Below are 12,466 nucleotides of genomic sequence, written 5' to 3'. Positions count from 1 at the left end.
GTATTCCTTATCGTTAGCTTTGAATCTTAACTTTTTAATAGGTTGTTCAGAATTCTGATATTTAATTATCTTTGTTTTTTTGTCTTACTCTGTAGGTATTTCCAAGCACGTATATTCCCAATGGCACCCTGCTATGTCCTAGGTTTTTTCCACTCATTAATAGCCTGAAAACGTATAGGGAGTCCTCCCCCGACTCCTTGTCAGGATATGGAACCTCGATCAACACGCTTCTTCTTATTGTTAGCCAACCGTTGTGACAACAGTACAACCACCATCCATGTGTTTCTGGCCAGTTAATCTCAGTTCTCCTGTCATTCGGGTTCCATGGACACTTCAAACCATATTCTTCAACGGCTCTTTTTGCTTCTTTTCTCTCATTTTCATAAGTAGCCGCGAGTAATCCACCCTTACTGTTCTCCAATTCATCCAAATCAAATACTTTCTTTAAGTCTTGCATCGATTTTTTTGGCATCTCCTGTGCCTGTTCAGTAGTGTCCATTTGTTCGACAAAATACTCGGTCAAAAAGGCATCCATATCTGGATTCTGTTTAAATGCTCTTGAAACATACTCTACACGTTGTGGATGAATTATATCATCACTATCAAAGAACATAACTATCTCGTTTTTTGCTTTTGATGCACCAAATAACCTATTTGACCCTGGAAAGTGTCTCGGTGGTGGGGGTGGTGTCCTGAAAAATGGTCTAAGATTCCTTAGACTTTTACTGTACTTTTCTACCTCCTTTAAAACATTATGACGAGAATCAACGTCATTTTCTGGAATATCAAATACCAATATTATTTCATCGGGTCTCATTGTCTGTAGTCTTAAAGATGACAACAGTACAGGAAATGACCTTAAATCATCAAATGCTACTGGAACCACCAATGATATATTTGGGTCATACCTATCCATCGGGACATCACCTCTTTTACGTACCTCCTCTTCCATTAATTCCATTAGTTCAGCAAATGAACCATCTATCAATTTTTTTCTTATTTGTTGTGGAGTTTTTTCTACTCTTAGACTTCTTTCTTCCGGTTGTGAAGTTACTGTTTTGTTATTATTATCATTATTCCTTTGTATACTATCTGAGATCAACAGAGAAGATCCATTTATATTGTTTTCCGAACTCAAATCTGTTGTTTGGTTATTCTTACTTTCGTCATCCACATTATTATCATTATTACTGTTGTTTTCCCCAAATATCTGACTTGATGAAATAATCTTCCCAAGTATTCCACTCCCATTGTTATTGCTGCCTAGACCACTCCCACCCATATCTAGAGTAGAATTCAACATTTCTACCACACTTAAAAGAGGAGATGGTTGCGATGACCTAGGTAAGCCACCATCGCTACGGAATCTTTTAATAATATTATCTTGAGAATAAATTGTAATTGTTAGCTGAAATAAAATAAATAATTGTAGCAACATTTTTCATCCAAAACTATCGCTATTCCGAAATGTACACAATTTAGTCTATTATTGCACAAATAATTTGTAAATCAAGACTTAAAATGCACTTTTACCTCATTCACTTAAATAAGGGACTCTGCTGGTTACACGCTACTGCTCACTATATTATAGTAATATTTACACACGTAATTAACTACTATTTCAAGTTATCACTTATTGTATTATATAAAATACCTTCTGTAAAGCAAATGTTCACTACTTAAAACTTTCAGACGTTTTGCACTATCGCCTTAAGTTTTGCCATGTACCTAAGTCAAACACCCCACCAAATTATTCTTTGTTAATGTTTAGTTCAACTCTATAAAGGAGAATTGTATATTTAATACTCTCGCTTTTGAGCAAACTGAGTTGAACTTATTTTAAGTCAGTTACTAGAAAGTAAATACCCACCCGCAAAGTAGCTCAGTAAATTTGCATGTGTAACCCCACCCATCTTAATGCAAATTTAAAAATAAGACAACTTTGAAAGTGCATGACTATTCGTTAAACACCGGGAGCGCCAAATATTTCAGGCAGGATTAGGCGGGTACATATTTTTGATTTTCTAATTATTTTTAGATGATTAAGTGGCCGATAAATGAGGAATTAGAGGCAATAATAAATATAAGAGAGTATTCGCACCTGAATTGTTAATTTATTTCAAATTTTGTTTGATGTGAGAGTCTTCTGAGATAGCAGGAGTAGGCTTAGACTAAGCAAAAAGGAGGGGTTTTCCACAGGGTGCAAAAGGGTTGCCACTGAATACGAGAAAAAAATAGGTCAAACTCATAAGTAACGAACAAAATAAAACCCCATGTTGAGGGGGCATTCAAAACCTGGGATATGTTTGGCATTTGTTGGTGTGCTGTTTCTTCTCTGGAACGATGTTAACGCCTTTAATTGGCTAACTTTCGGCGACTGGGGGGAGCCCACTGCTATTTTAGCAGTAGTAAGCAGATCAATGGGTGAGGTTGCTTCAAAACTTAAACCAAAATTCTTGATTTCTGTTGGCGACAATTTCTATAGATGGGGAGTTAGCTCTGTAGACGATCCCCTGTGGGATCACATGTTTGAGAACGTGTTTACTCATGAAGCTTTACGCGACGTTCAATTTAGGTGTGTTTTAGGCAATCATGATTGGTGGGGTAATGCAACTGCCCAAGTAGACAGGCACTATAGTTTAAAGTCTCCCAGGTGGTATATGCCTAATTTCTGGTTTTATACTATTGAGGAATTTGATGCTCCAAAGTACTCGCCGCATCCCTATTTGAGTGCAAATAACGGTAGTTATGAGACGGAATCAAAAATGGAGTTGATCAAAACAAGAGCAATATTCATTTATACCGATTCCTGGTTAATGTCTTATAGAATGGGAACGGATGTAAATAGCAAAATATGGAATGAACAAATGGACTTTATTGAAAATACACTAAAGGCAGCCGTTGTAAGAGATATTGATTGGATATTTGTGATAGGTCATTATCCATGTTACTCTAGTGGGGAGCACGGAGATAATGCCGATATTAATAGAATTTTGAATCCAATTTTGAAAAGATACAAGGTTGATGCATACATAGCTGGCCACGATCACCATTTAGAGCTTTCAAGGCCTAGGGGCTCATGCACATCACATTTGCTTATCGGTTCTGCTTGTTGTCCAAAAAAGCATGATTACTTTAATAACAAACATAGAATTTTTAGAACTGGTAGAGGTGGATTTGCCTCCCATAAACTCACTCATACGCAATTTCATACTACCTATCATAATATCGAAGGAAAGCCCATTTTTACCACTACCCAGAAAAGGGTTAGTAGAAAAAGCATAAAGGAAAGGCTTATTAGAGAGGCTTTGGCAAAGGCTAAGTTTCACCCTCCAAAAAAACAGGGTACTCTAGCAGATGGGGAGGAACTTGACTTGCTCGATTACATTGAAGCCGAGAGGGAGGATAAATTGATTGAAAAAGTTCAAGATGAGATTGACAGTGAGATGAAAAACGCTGAAATCGATATTTATGGTAAGAATTTGAACGATAATGAAAATAATGCTTCCTCACGCAGTAAATTCAAAACCGATGAAAAGTTGAGAGTATTTCTTCCACCAATTTACGATTCAGCAAGAGAAATTTCCTTGGTAGACGCCATTATTTCAGATCTTAAAAATGATGATTATGCTCCAAAAGTAACAACACAAATTGAACGTGTTTTGCAGGTATATGAACTTCCTCCCCCATCAAAGAGAACTTTTATTGATGAAATACCAACAAGAGATAAGTATTATGGAATTAGATTTCCATTTGGTGCGCGTTTAATGAGATTCAGTATTGACAGAAAAACAGTAGGTCATCCTAGACATGAGTACAGATATGCTCCAAAGCTTACGCATTCTGTTGGTGTTGAGGGTTCTGAGGTGACCAAATATTCTGTATTCCAGAGGATTGCTTGGAACACCATTTCAGATATTATTAAAAGAAATTACATGATCCCAGAAACTACCTGGAAACTTATGAGAAAAAAAGAATGGAAGGGAAATTTTGTTCCATGGAGATTTGTTGAATCTTGTACAAATATCCTTAGAACCATGAGTGATAACGGCCTCCTTAAACACAGGCATTCTTTTCTCGGAATTCCACTAACTGTTTTTAAAAATTCGAAAAAAGATATGGGATTTAAAAAAGCACTCAAATACTGCAGAAAAACTGCTAATTCTTTAAATATACATAAACTACTGCAAGGTTCTACTGTTTCGGAAAAACTTATGTATTGGGATGGATGTCCTGGAGATAGAATAAATAACCAAGAGGATGAAACCAATTCGGCTCTTAAGACAATTATAGCCCTCTCTATAATAGGTACTGCTAGAGACCATTGCCTTTATTCTGAAAAAGAACTATTAACAACTAAGCAATCTTATTCAAATGTGATTTCAGGTAAAATCAAAAAAATCTTTAGAAAGCTCAAAATTATTCACAAAGAAGCAATTGACCCCGACTTTATTGGTGGTATTGATTTAAACAGAATCATTCTTGTTCCTTTGAATACTGCTTGTGAAATCGCCACACAACTTATGAATCATGAGATGAACATCGTCAGCGGCCTTGAAGATCTTGTTTACGACAGACCTGACGAGGCAATCAATTCATGTGCACAGATAGTGCATCAGGTTGCAACATTTATATCTCTATCCGAGGCGCTGAAGCTTTGCGCCAATTTCAAGTCATATGAGCTTTCCGGGCCATAGTGTTCTCATATCTCAAAAAAGAAGACCCAAATAGTTGCGGTTTCCACTTTGCTTAGTTTTCAAGTTAGAAAATCTAATATATACTTGAATCTTTATTATATTGGTTCTAACCGCCACCACAAATAGTCTATTCTCCTGCTATTAAATGGAAGAATGCAGTGGTCTTAATTACAAAGAAAGATTGAGATTGGAAATAGAAGCCTTAAGGTGCATATTTACGGAATATAGTGATGAGTTTGTCCTCAGTGATGATTTTACTTCCTGGATCATTAATAAAGATGAATGTGATTCTGCCTCTGAGAATTCTTTTACTTTAAGAGCAAAATTAGACAGTAGATATTTTTACTCTACTCAGCTATTTTTGAAGTTGACAATCAACACAGAAACTCATTATGACACTGGACCTATTGAATTTAGAGTTGTTTCTGATGAAACCTCCGTTCCATTCTTCCTTTCCGACTCCCAGTGTTCTTATATTATAAATGAGGCCAAAAATGCCTTTGTTCGAGATTCCGAATGCATTTATAACCAAATAATAGCTGCGAGAGAGGCTACAGAACTTATTGTGAAGGACCTTCCTCCAGACAATAATTTCCCTTGTTCCAATGAACGTGGAGGGGAAGTCGAAGACGATGACTCGGATAATCATCTTTCTTCTGATGAAGAGCTGGAGCGAGATTCAAAAGAAGGAAGCATTTGGTCAATTTCAAATATTTCCAATAACGGGTTGAATAAAACAATTATTTGGGGAATGAGAGCGTGTTACAGTCACCATATACGCAGTAAAATAAAGAGAAAACTTATTTGTGATTGGGCAAGGGAATTGTCTCTCGGAGGTTTTTGTAAGATCGGTTATCCTGGAATCATCATTCTTGAAGGACCTGAAGAATGTTGTCTAGAATATACTAGAAGACTCCAAAGACTTAGATGGAAGCACTTCGTTGTTAGAGGTGAGATTATACAGGAAATTTCTCTCATTTTTAATAAAGAAGGAAAAGTAGACCTTGATAGTATGAGAAAATTGCCCGAAAGAATGATAGAACTTCCACCTGAACAAATGAAAACCCTTGCAAAGCACTGCGATGAGCTTGGAATCAAGGATCTTTTCTTAACTACCATGAAGATTTATTCAAGATAGGGTAACTACTCATTCTCAAATAATGCTTTGTCGGTGTAGACCACAAACTGGGAATTACTTCAAACGGTATTTTTTTGTTATTACCTTACATCCTAATTTGGTTTCTTTATTTACAGACATGATACAGCAGTGTATGCACGTACTTTTGCATATTAATTGCAGTCATTCACTATGCAGACCTATAAAAGCTGCACATTAGTTTTTAAGATTTGAACCTAATTAGACAAAACTGTGTGATATTTACGAAACGAAACGCAAATGTAATAAACTATTAAGTTATAGGATTTACTAATTATACTATTTAAAAAATAGAAGGAGACTTTATAACGTTACTCTAGTGATTTCTTTGCCTTCAACTGTGCAATCTCATTTTCCTTTTCCTTTAATTGATGTTTTAGTGACTCTATTGAACAAAGCTCGTCTTGCATACTACTTAATTGCATTTCAGCCTTGGCTAGGTCTTTTTTCAATATTACTCTTGCATTTTTAACAACTGATCTCATTCTCTTGAACATTTTGCTTTGAGTTTGAACAACCTCCGGCCTTAATGACATTCTTTCTGGCTCTCCCGAAAGACCACCAATCCACTCTTCAGGTCCCATTGCAGCCTCATTTCCAATGGTATCTGGAAACAAATCGGGATAGAATTCATTTGCTTTTCTAGGGACTATGAACGAAACAGGTTGAATTACTCCTCCTGACTCTAGTCTTAATACCCTGTCTATTTCACATTTCATTACATCAACCGTTTGTTTTGGAGCTAAGCAATAACCCTTGAGTGAGTTAATTGACTTATATTCCTCCAATTTTCTCACACAACCCTCACTCCTACTGTATTCGTAAACCCTAATATTTGTATCACCTTTACCTGCCAAATAAAACAGTCCGGTTCCCTCATCCCAAAAAGGTATTAACGAAGGTTGTTCAATATCCACAAATTCTAACCCAACACTTTTATCCAAATATCTGATATCCCAAATGCCAACTTGTCTCTCTCCCTTATCACTAAAACCTGTAGTTAAGAGCCAATTTGGGTTTCCCATAGTGCCACCCATCCATTCACATCTGCTCTTTCTTCCACCGCTATGAGCCTGCCACTGATATGTAATTCTCTCGCTCCTAGGATCAATTATCCTGGTTACTTTATCCATGCATGAAACTGCTAATAAGTTACCATCATAACCCCATTTAATTGATGTTGGGAGTCCTGGTAATCCTATATTTATCTCATCTTGCATTGTTTCACAGTTCCAAATCTTAATTGTGTCATCTCTGCTTGCAGAAGCCAATATCCATTCTGCAGAAGGGTTAAACTTTACTAAAGAAACCTTCTTTGTATGTCCACGAAAAACTGCAAGTGGGTCTTTGAGTCTTTTCTGAGCAGCATGTTCAGGAATCTCCCACAACTTAATGGTTTTATCCTGAGAGGCACTTACCAACAAACAAGAATAGAATGGTGAGAACTCGACATCACTCACCTCAGCTTTGTGACCTTTGAAATAAACAACATTTGGTTTATAGCCAAATGATGAATTATCTATTACTCCCACGCTTCCTCCACCACTACATTCTGCTGGAAAAGCTATAAACTCAGAGGAAGCCGCTATTCCGCAACCATCCACTGTATGCTTGCTTGTTACAATATGCAGACCTGAAAACCTATCCTGAAGGCATTCCCCATACAAATTACGGAATTTACTGTCATGAACTATTCTACTCATTACTCTACTCCTTATTTATTCTATTTATTACTTAAATTTGGTAGTTTACACTTTGTTCAAAAAATTCCCATTAACCTAAGTCAACTATTATTCTTTATTTATTTGAAGATCTCATGTGGACCTTCCACATGGTATGCATAAAAATTATAATTTGCTTTTTTTTATTTAAATGCACAGAACCTATCATTTTTTATTTTTACTTGACACAATTTCGTAATATATGGTATATTTATTATTATTTCACCCAAATCATACTAATGCTTGAGGAACAAAACCCCTGGTTTTCTGTCAACTTATTTCACTGCCCTGAAATACCCAAAGCGAACCTTTAAAAACACTAGACAACATTATTTCAAATTTGAATATTTCATAAAACATCATATACTTATTGTCAAAGCTGCATCAATGTTTCCATTTGCTTCTTTTATTTTTGCATTTATTTGAAGGTGGGGTGACTATCCGATTTCAAAGGCTGCCGAAATGCAAAATGGCGCGCCTATTTATTTATTACACTTTGAGAAATACTCCTTAAAATTATATTTTACACCAACTCGTTTTCTTCTAAAACTTAAACTGAATTCGCCTTTCCTTTCTTTTCTATTTTACTTCCTTTACTCAAATTTTGTTTTAACATTTTTTTTTAGACTAAAGGTTTTGTAGTAGAATTTGCGGGACAAAGAGTATAAACTAAATAGTCAACTCCAGATTGGAAAAGGATTTGTTACTTGGAAAAAAATTTTTCTTTTTTTTTGAATTAGTGTATTATAGGAAGTATGGATGAGAGATTCGATTCCATTCTGATAAATGTCGCTCAAACAGCGAACGGAATTGAGAATTTCCTCGATGTAATTTTCAGTTTTTTGCTTAGAAAGACTGATTTCTTTACAGCAATGGAACAAGGGGAGGAGGAGAAGGTCTTAATGAAATACTTCAAGAAATACCAAGCGCTTTCAGTTGATAAACGAAAGGAAGCAAAAAGATTGATGTTGGAGAGAGAAGAAGAGAGAAGAAGAAAGATTGAGGAGAAAAAAATAAGCGAGGCTTCAAGAATTTCTAATAAAATAGAAGAAGTTTTCTCTGATGAAGAATCAACTGAGAAACAGAAATCTAAAAACAAAAATCGTGAAAACAATAATGGAGACATCAGTGACGCGGATTCTGACTCCAGCTCTCCTCCAATCGGGAATGGTGGTAAAACAAGCAAGTATACTTGGACGCAAACCTTAGGAACTTTAGAGATGCTAATTTGCACAAATACCCAATTAAAGTCAAAAGAGTGTAAAATAGACATTGGAGCAAGCAGGTTAAAGGTAGTTATTAAGGGAGAAGAGTACTTAAATGGCGAGCTCCACTCTAAAGTAAAACCCGATGACTGCATATGGTCAATAATAGACGGAAACACAATACAAATAGTTTTGGAGAAGCAAGAAAACATGAGTTGGTGGTCATGTGTATTAAAAGGGGACCCCGAAATAGATACCTCTAAAATTGTTCCCGAAAACTCTAAACTTTCAGATTTAGACCCAGAAACGCGTGCTACTGTGGAAAAAATGATGTTTGACCAAAGACAGAAAGCTATGGGACTTCCAACAAGTGACCATCTAAAACAGCACGAACTACTTGAAAAATTCAAGGCAGCACACCCTGAAATGGATTTTTCACAGGCAAAGATCAACTACGGCAATTAGAACGAATACTTCAATTTGAAGTTTTCAAACAACCATCTATTCTTAAACATCTCACCCTTGCCTTTTTTACTAATGAAACTGTCAAAAGAAATATGAATATTACCAATGTTTACATTTCAGCATTTGAACTGCAACGGTATTTATAAAATAAGCTCACCTTTATGAAGTCAATAATAACTATATTTGTCACTAAACCTATCAAATAGATTTCGTTTTGTATCAGTTTCTGTTAATTATTTTATATTTGCACATTATTTGTTTACTCCAACCTACCCCTACCTTTAATTTTTCATTCATAGTATAAAGCATGTAACCCCATAAACAATTAACTATTTCCGAAATTAAATTAACAAGTGGCGCCATGATTGTTTATAGAAATGGAATAAAGGCGTAATAAACGCGGAAATCAAAGGAATTATAAAGAAAAAAATTCACCCACACAAACTAGAAGAGTTCTTTGAATTAGTTGGATCAACATTACTCAATGAGCTCATCTCTTGATGACTATGATCACCTGTACAAGATTATATTAGTTGGTGATGCCACAGTTGGGAAAACACATCTGTTATCACGTTATACGAGAGATGCGCTCCCAAAGACCCCACAACCAACTATCGGAGTAGAATTTGCAACAAGAACTGTTCCTCTTTCCATAGGTGGTACAGTGAAGGCTCAAATTTGGGACACTGCAGGACAGGAGCGTTATAGAGCCATTACTAGAGCTCATTATCGTCGGTCTGTGGGTGCATTGTTAGTGTATGATATAACCCGGAAATCAACTTTTTTAAATGCTTCTAGATGGTTGGAGGACATAAGGCAAAATTCTGAGCCAAACATTGTTGTTATGTTGGTCGGAAATAAGTTAGACCTTGTTGAAAAGGACTCAAGTAAAAGGGAAGTACCTTATGAGATTGCGTCCAACTTTGCAGAAGAGAATGGTCTTTTTTTTTCAGAAGCATCTGCAGTTACTAGATGTAATGTTAAACACATATTTGAACATCTTCTCCAAGAAGTTTACAATCAGAAAGTAAAAGATAATTCATCTAATTTAGACATAAATGGTAAGTTCAACTCACCCATTAGCTTTTGTAGGAATCCATTAATTATTTATACAGGATGTTTTACAAATACAAACAATTCAGTCGGTATACAACTCTCAAAAAATACAAGAAAGCAATCTTCAGGATGTTGTTAACTCGGTAAATATTTAAAGAAAATTGGAATTAAATGAATGATAAGGCCTTCGCACTATTGACGAGAAGAAAACATATTTTTAAATTTCTACTAAGCAAGTAAGCAATTTTCTATATTCTTTTCACTTATATGTTGGATAGTTTCTCATCGAATCCCTAAATGAGCTTAGAATTGCCTTTGCCTCTGTTTTCAATGATTGAATTGCATTTTGAATAGCTACGAATGGAGTAGTATTCTCCCTTGTCTGTACTCTGATCTGTACAATAGGTTCCAAGGGATGAGGTACCTTGTACCCTGCAAATATAACATTCGGGTCGCGCAAAAGTTGTCTAGATGATAAGAAACGGCATTCGTTTAGGTAAAGTAGTAAATAGGCAACTATATATAAGATTTAGAGTTATAACTTACGTTGTAATTAGGTTTCCTATTGTATGATCCTCCAGCATTATCATAAAGCTCCCGCAACACGGGACTCTTGACTCAACCTTCCATTGGACCCTAAGAATAGATTGAAATAAAAGTATTAATTCAGTTGAAAGTTTAAAATTTCCCTATACAAAAACTAAAAACAACTTACTTTTCAGATCCTGCTGGAATATCGAGCAAGTCTACATCAGGTTTGTTTACTGTAAAAAATTTTGTCATAAAACAAAGTATGGAAAGTATGTATTTTTTCTTTCAAACAAAATATACAAATATTTGTTAACGTTAAAACTTCCCTGTACCAATTTTCTTAAAAAAAATTAACCGCATTCAAGACCTAAACTCAAGGCCTCCTTAGGAGAATCTTTGGTAAAAAAACTCAATGTGTGAAACCTAAACATGATTCAAGAATCCGTCCTATTATGACAATATCTAAGAGTACAGATGCTATTACTTGTCGAAATAACTGTGCAATTACAACAGTTTTTAAAAAAATCAGTTTATTAATGCAATTCTGATCATAACAAAAATAGGTGCAATAGGCGGTATTTATTGGCGGTAGATGTGATTTTTGACATGAAATGGAGTCTATTTTTAGGATATTACAAGAAAAAGATAAAAATCTATTTTGATCCTAGTTTAAAGAAGAGCAAGTTGTTGTCTACTAGGTGAACTTTATAATAATAGGTGTGTAATCTGAGTAACAAAAATGTACGAGAGCAGCATGGGATCAGGTGTGAAAGCAACACCTGCTGAGGTAAGTACTAAGAAATAAATTATCTCTATAGCAACGTATGGTTTAATATTTGATACAAACTCATAGGTTGTTCTAATACATACGTCTTTAAGTGGAGTAAGACGACATTTCTACGGCTCTTTAAGAGCAAAACAGTTTTTAGATGTAAAGGGTGTTGTGTATTACCAAATAGATGCAAACCGCGATTTCTCAGCGGCAGCAGGTATGTTACCTGTATTTTCTGAAGGAAAAAAACTAGATTTAACCTTGAAATAGAACTCGAGGACTCTGAAATATTTGAAAATTTAAAAAATGAGGGACTTTTAAAGGCGGATCCGTTGGAATCAGACGGAACAATACTATTACCTCAAATATTCGTAGATGGTGTTTGCATTGGAAATGATACTTCACTGCAAGATTTGGAAGAAGATAACGATTTCGATTGGATTATAAATAGAAGAGCGTGTGGCTCATGTTTATCTGACAAGGAAGAGGACGCGGAGATATGTCCAAATTGCAATCAGGTTTTTAAAACTATTGTACCACCTGAATTAGTTTATTCAGGAGGAGTTCAGCAAATATATAGAGGGAAAAATACGGCTACACAGGAGGGAGTAATCTTCGAACATCCCACCCACTTTGTTAAAAATGAAAACAGCAGTTCGAGTTTACACAGAAATATTGTCAACGAAGAAGAACCTGAAGACGACTATGTTCCTGATGAAGAATTTTCGGAAGTAGATGTCAAAGCTGATGAGTAAATAACACTTTTATTAGACTTAATATATCTTATCTTTCGTCTCTTGATAGATTAGATATATATATACATGTATCCAGTATAACTTTACTGTTTTTGTCACTTTACACTG

At 35.4% G+C, this 12,466-nt stretch overlaps 8 protein-coding genes across 8 annotated transcripts; 5 read left to right on the top strand and 3 right to left on the bottom strand.

The window, feature by feature from the left end:
* Positions 1-61: 61 nt before the first annotated feature.
* Positions 62-1,438, bottom strand: FG379_000384 (uncharacterized protein; the record flags this gene model as incomplete). Its single annotated transcript, XM_067325794.1, has 1 exon — positions 62-1,438. One exon carries the CDS (start codon positions 1,436-1,438, stop codon positions 62-64), a length of 1,377 nt encoding a protein of 458 aa, XP_067183338.1.
* Positions 1,439-2,273: 835 nt separating this feature from the next.
* Positions 2,274-4,697, top strand: FG379_000383 (secreted acid phosphatase (calcineurin family); the record flags this gene model as incomplete). The annotated part of the gene is made up of 1 exon (XM_067325793.1): positions 2,274-4,697. One exon carries the CDS (start codon positions 2,274-2,276, stop codon positions 4,695-4,697), a length of 2,424 nt encoding a protein of 807 aa, XP_067183337.1.
* Positions 4,698-4,842: 145 nt separating this feature from the next.
* FG379_000382 (uncharacterized protein) lies at positions 4,843-5,835 on the top strand (the record flags this gene model as incomplete). The annotated part of the gene is made up of 1 exon (XM_067325792.1): positions 4,843-5,835. The coding sequence occupies one exon, from the start codon at positions 4,843-4,845 to the stop codon at positions 5,833-5,835; it is 993 nt and encodes a 330-aa protein (XP_067183336.1).
* A 329-nt stretch (positions 5,836-6,164) lies between these two features.
* On the bottom strand, positions 6,165-7,556 carry FG379_000381 (coronin; the record flags this gene model as incomplete). The annotated part of the gene is made up of 1 exon (XM_067325791.1): positions 6,165-7,556. One exon carries the CDS (start codon positions 7,554-7,556, stop codon positions 6,165-6,167), a length of 1,392 nt encoding a protein of 463 aa, XP_067183335.1.
* Positions 7,557-8,329: 773 nt separating this feature from the next.
* On the top strand, positions 8,330-9,244 carry FG379_000379 (nuclear distribution protein C; the record flags this gene model as incomplete). Its single annotated transcript, XM_067325789.1, has 1 exon — positions 8,330-9,244. One exon carries the CDS (start codon positions 8,330-8,332, stop codon positions 9,242-9,244), a length of 915 nt encoding a protein of 304 aa, XP_067183333.1.
* A 484-nt stretch (positions 9,245-9,728) lies between these two features.
* FG379_000378 (Rablib) lies at positions 9,729-10,439 on the top strand (the record flags this gene model as incomplete). Its single annotated transcript, XM_067325788.1, has 1 exon — positions 9,729-10,439. One exon carries the CDS (start codon positions 9,729-9,731, stop codon positions 10,437-10,439), a length of 711 nt encoding a protein of 236 aa, XP_067183332.1.
* Positions 10,440-10,559: 120 nt separating this feature from the next.
* Positions 10,560-11,083, bottom strand: FG379_000377 (uncharacterized protein; the record flags this gene model as incomplete). Its single annotated transcript, XM_067325787.1, has 3 exons — positions 10,560-10,767; positions 10,847-10,936; positions 11,016-11,083. 3 exons carry the CDS (start codon positions 11,081-11,083, stop codon positions 10,560-10,562), a joined length of 366 nt encoding a protein of 121 aa, XP_067183331.1.
* A 487-nt stretch (positions 11,084-11,570) lies between these two features.
* FG379_000376 (uncharacterized protein) lies at positions 11,571-12,358 on the top strand (the record flags this gene model as incomplete). Its single annotated transcript, XM_067325786.1, has 3 exons — positions 11,571-11,618; positions 11,685-11,820; positions 11,874-12,358. 3 exons carry the CDS (start codon positions 11,571-11,573, stop codon positions 12,356-12,358), a joined length of 669 nt encoding a protein of 222 aa, XP_067183330.1.
* Positions 12,359-12,466: the final 108 nt, after the last annotated feature.

The sequence above is a fragment of the Cryptosporidium bovis genome (assembly GCF_009768925.1).
Source record: "Cryptosporidium bovis isolate 45015 chromosome Unknown contig_10, whole genome shotgun sequence".
NCBI lineage: Eukaryota > Apicomplexa > Conoidasida > Eucoccidiorida > Cryptosporidiidae > Cryptosporidium > Cryptosporidium bovis.
The sequence above is the reverse complement of the archived record's forward strand: the minus strand, read 5'-3'. Positions and strand labels throughout refer to the sequence as shown.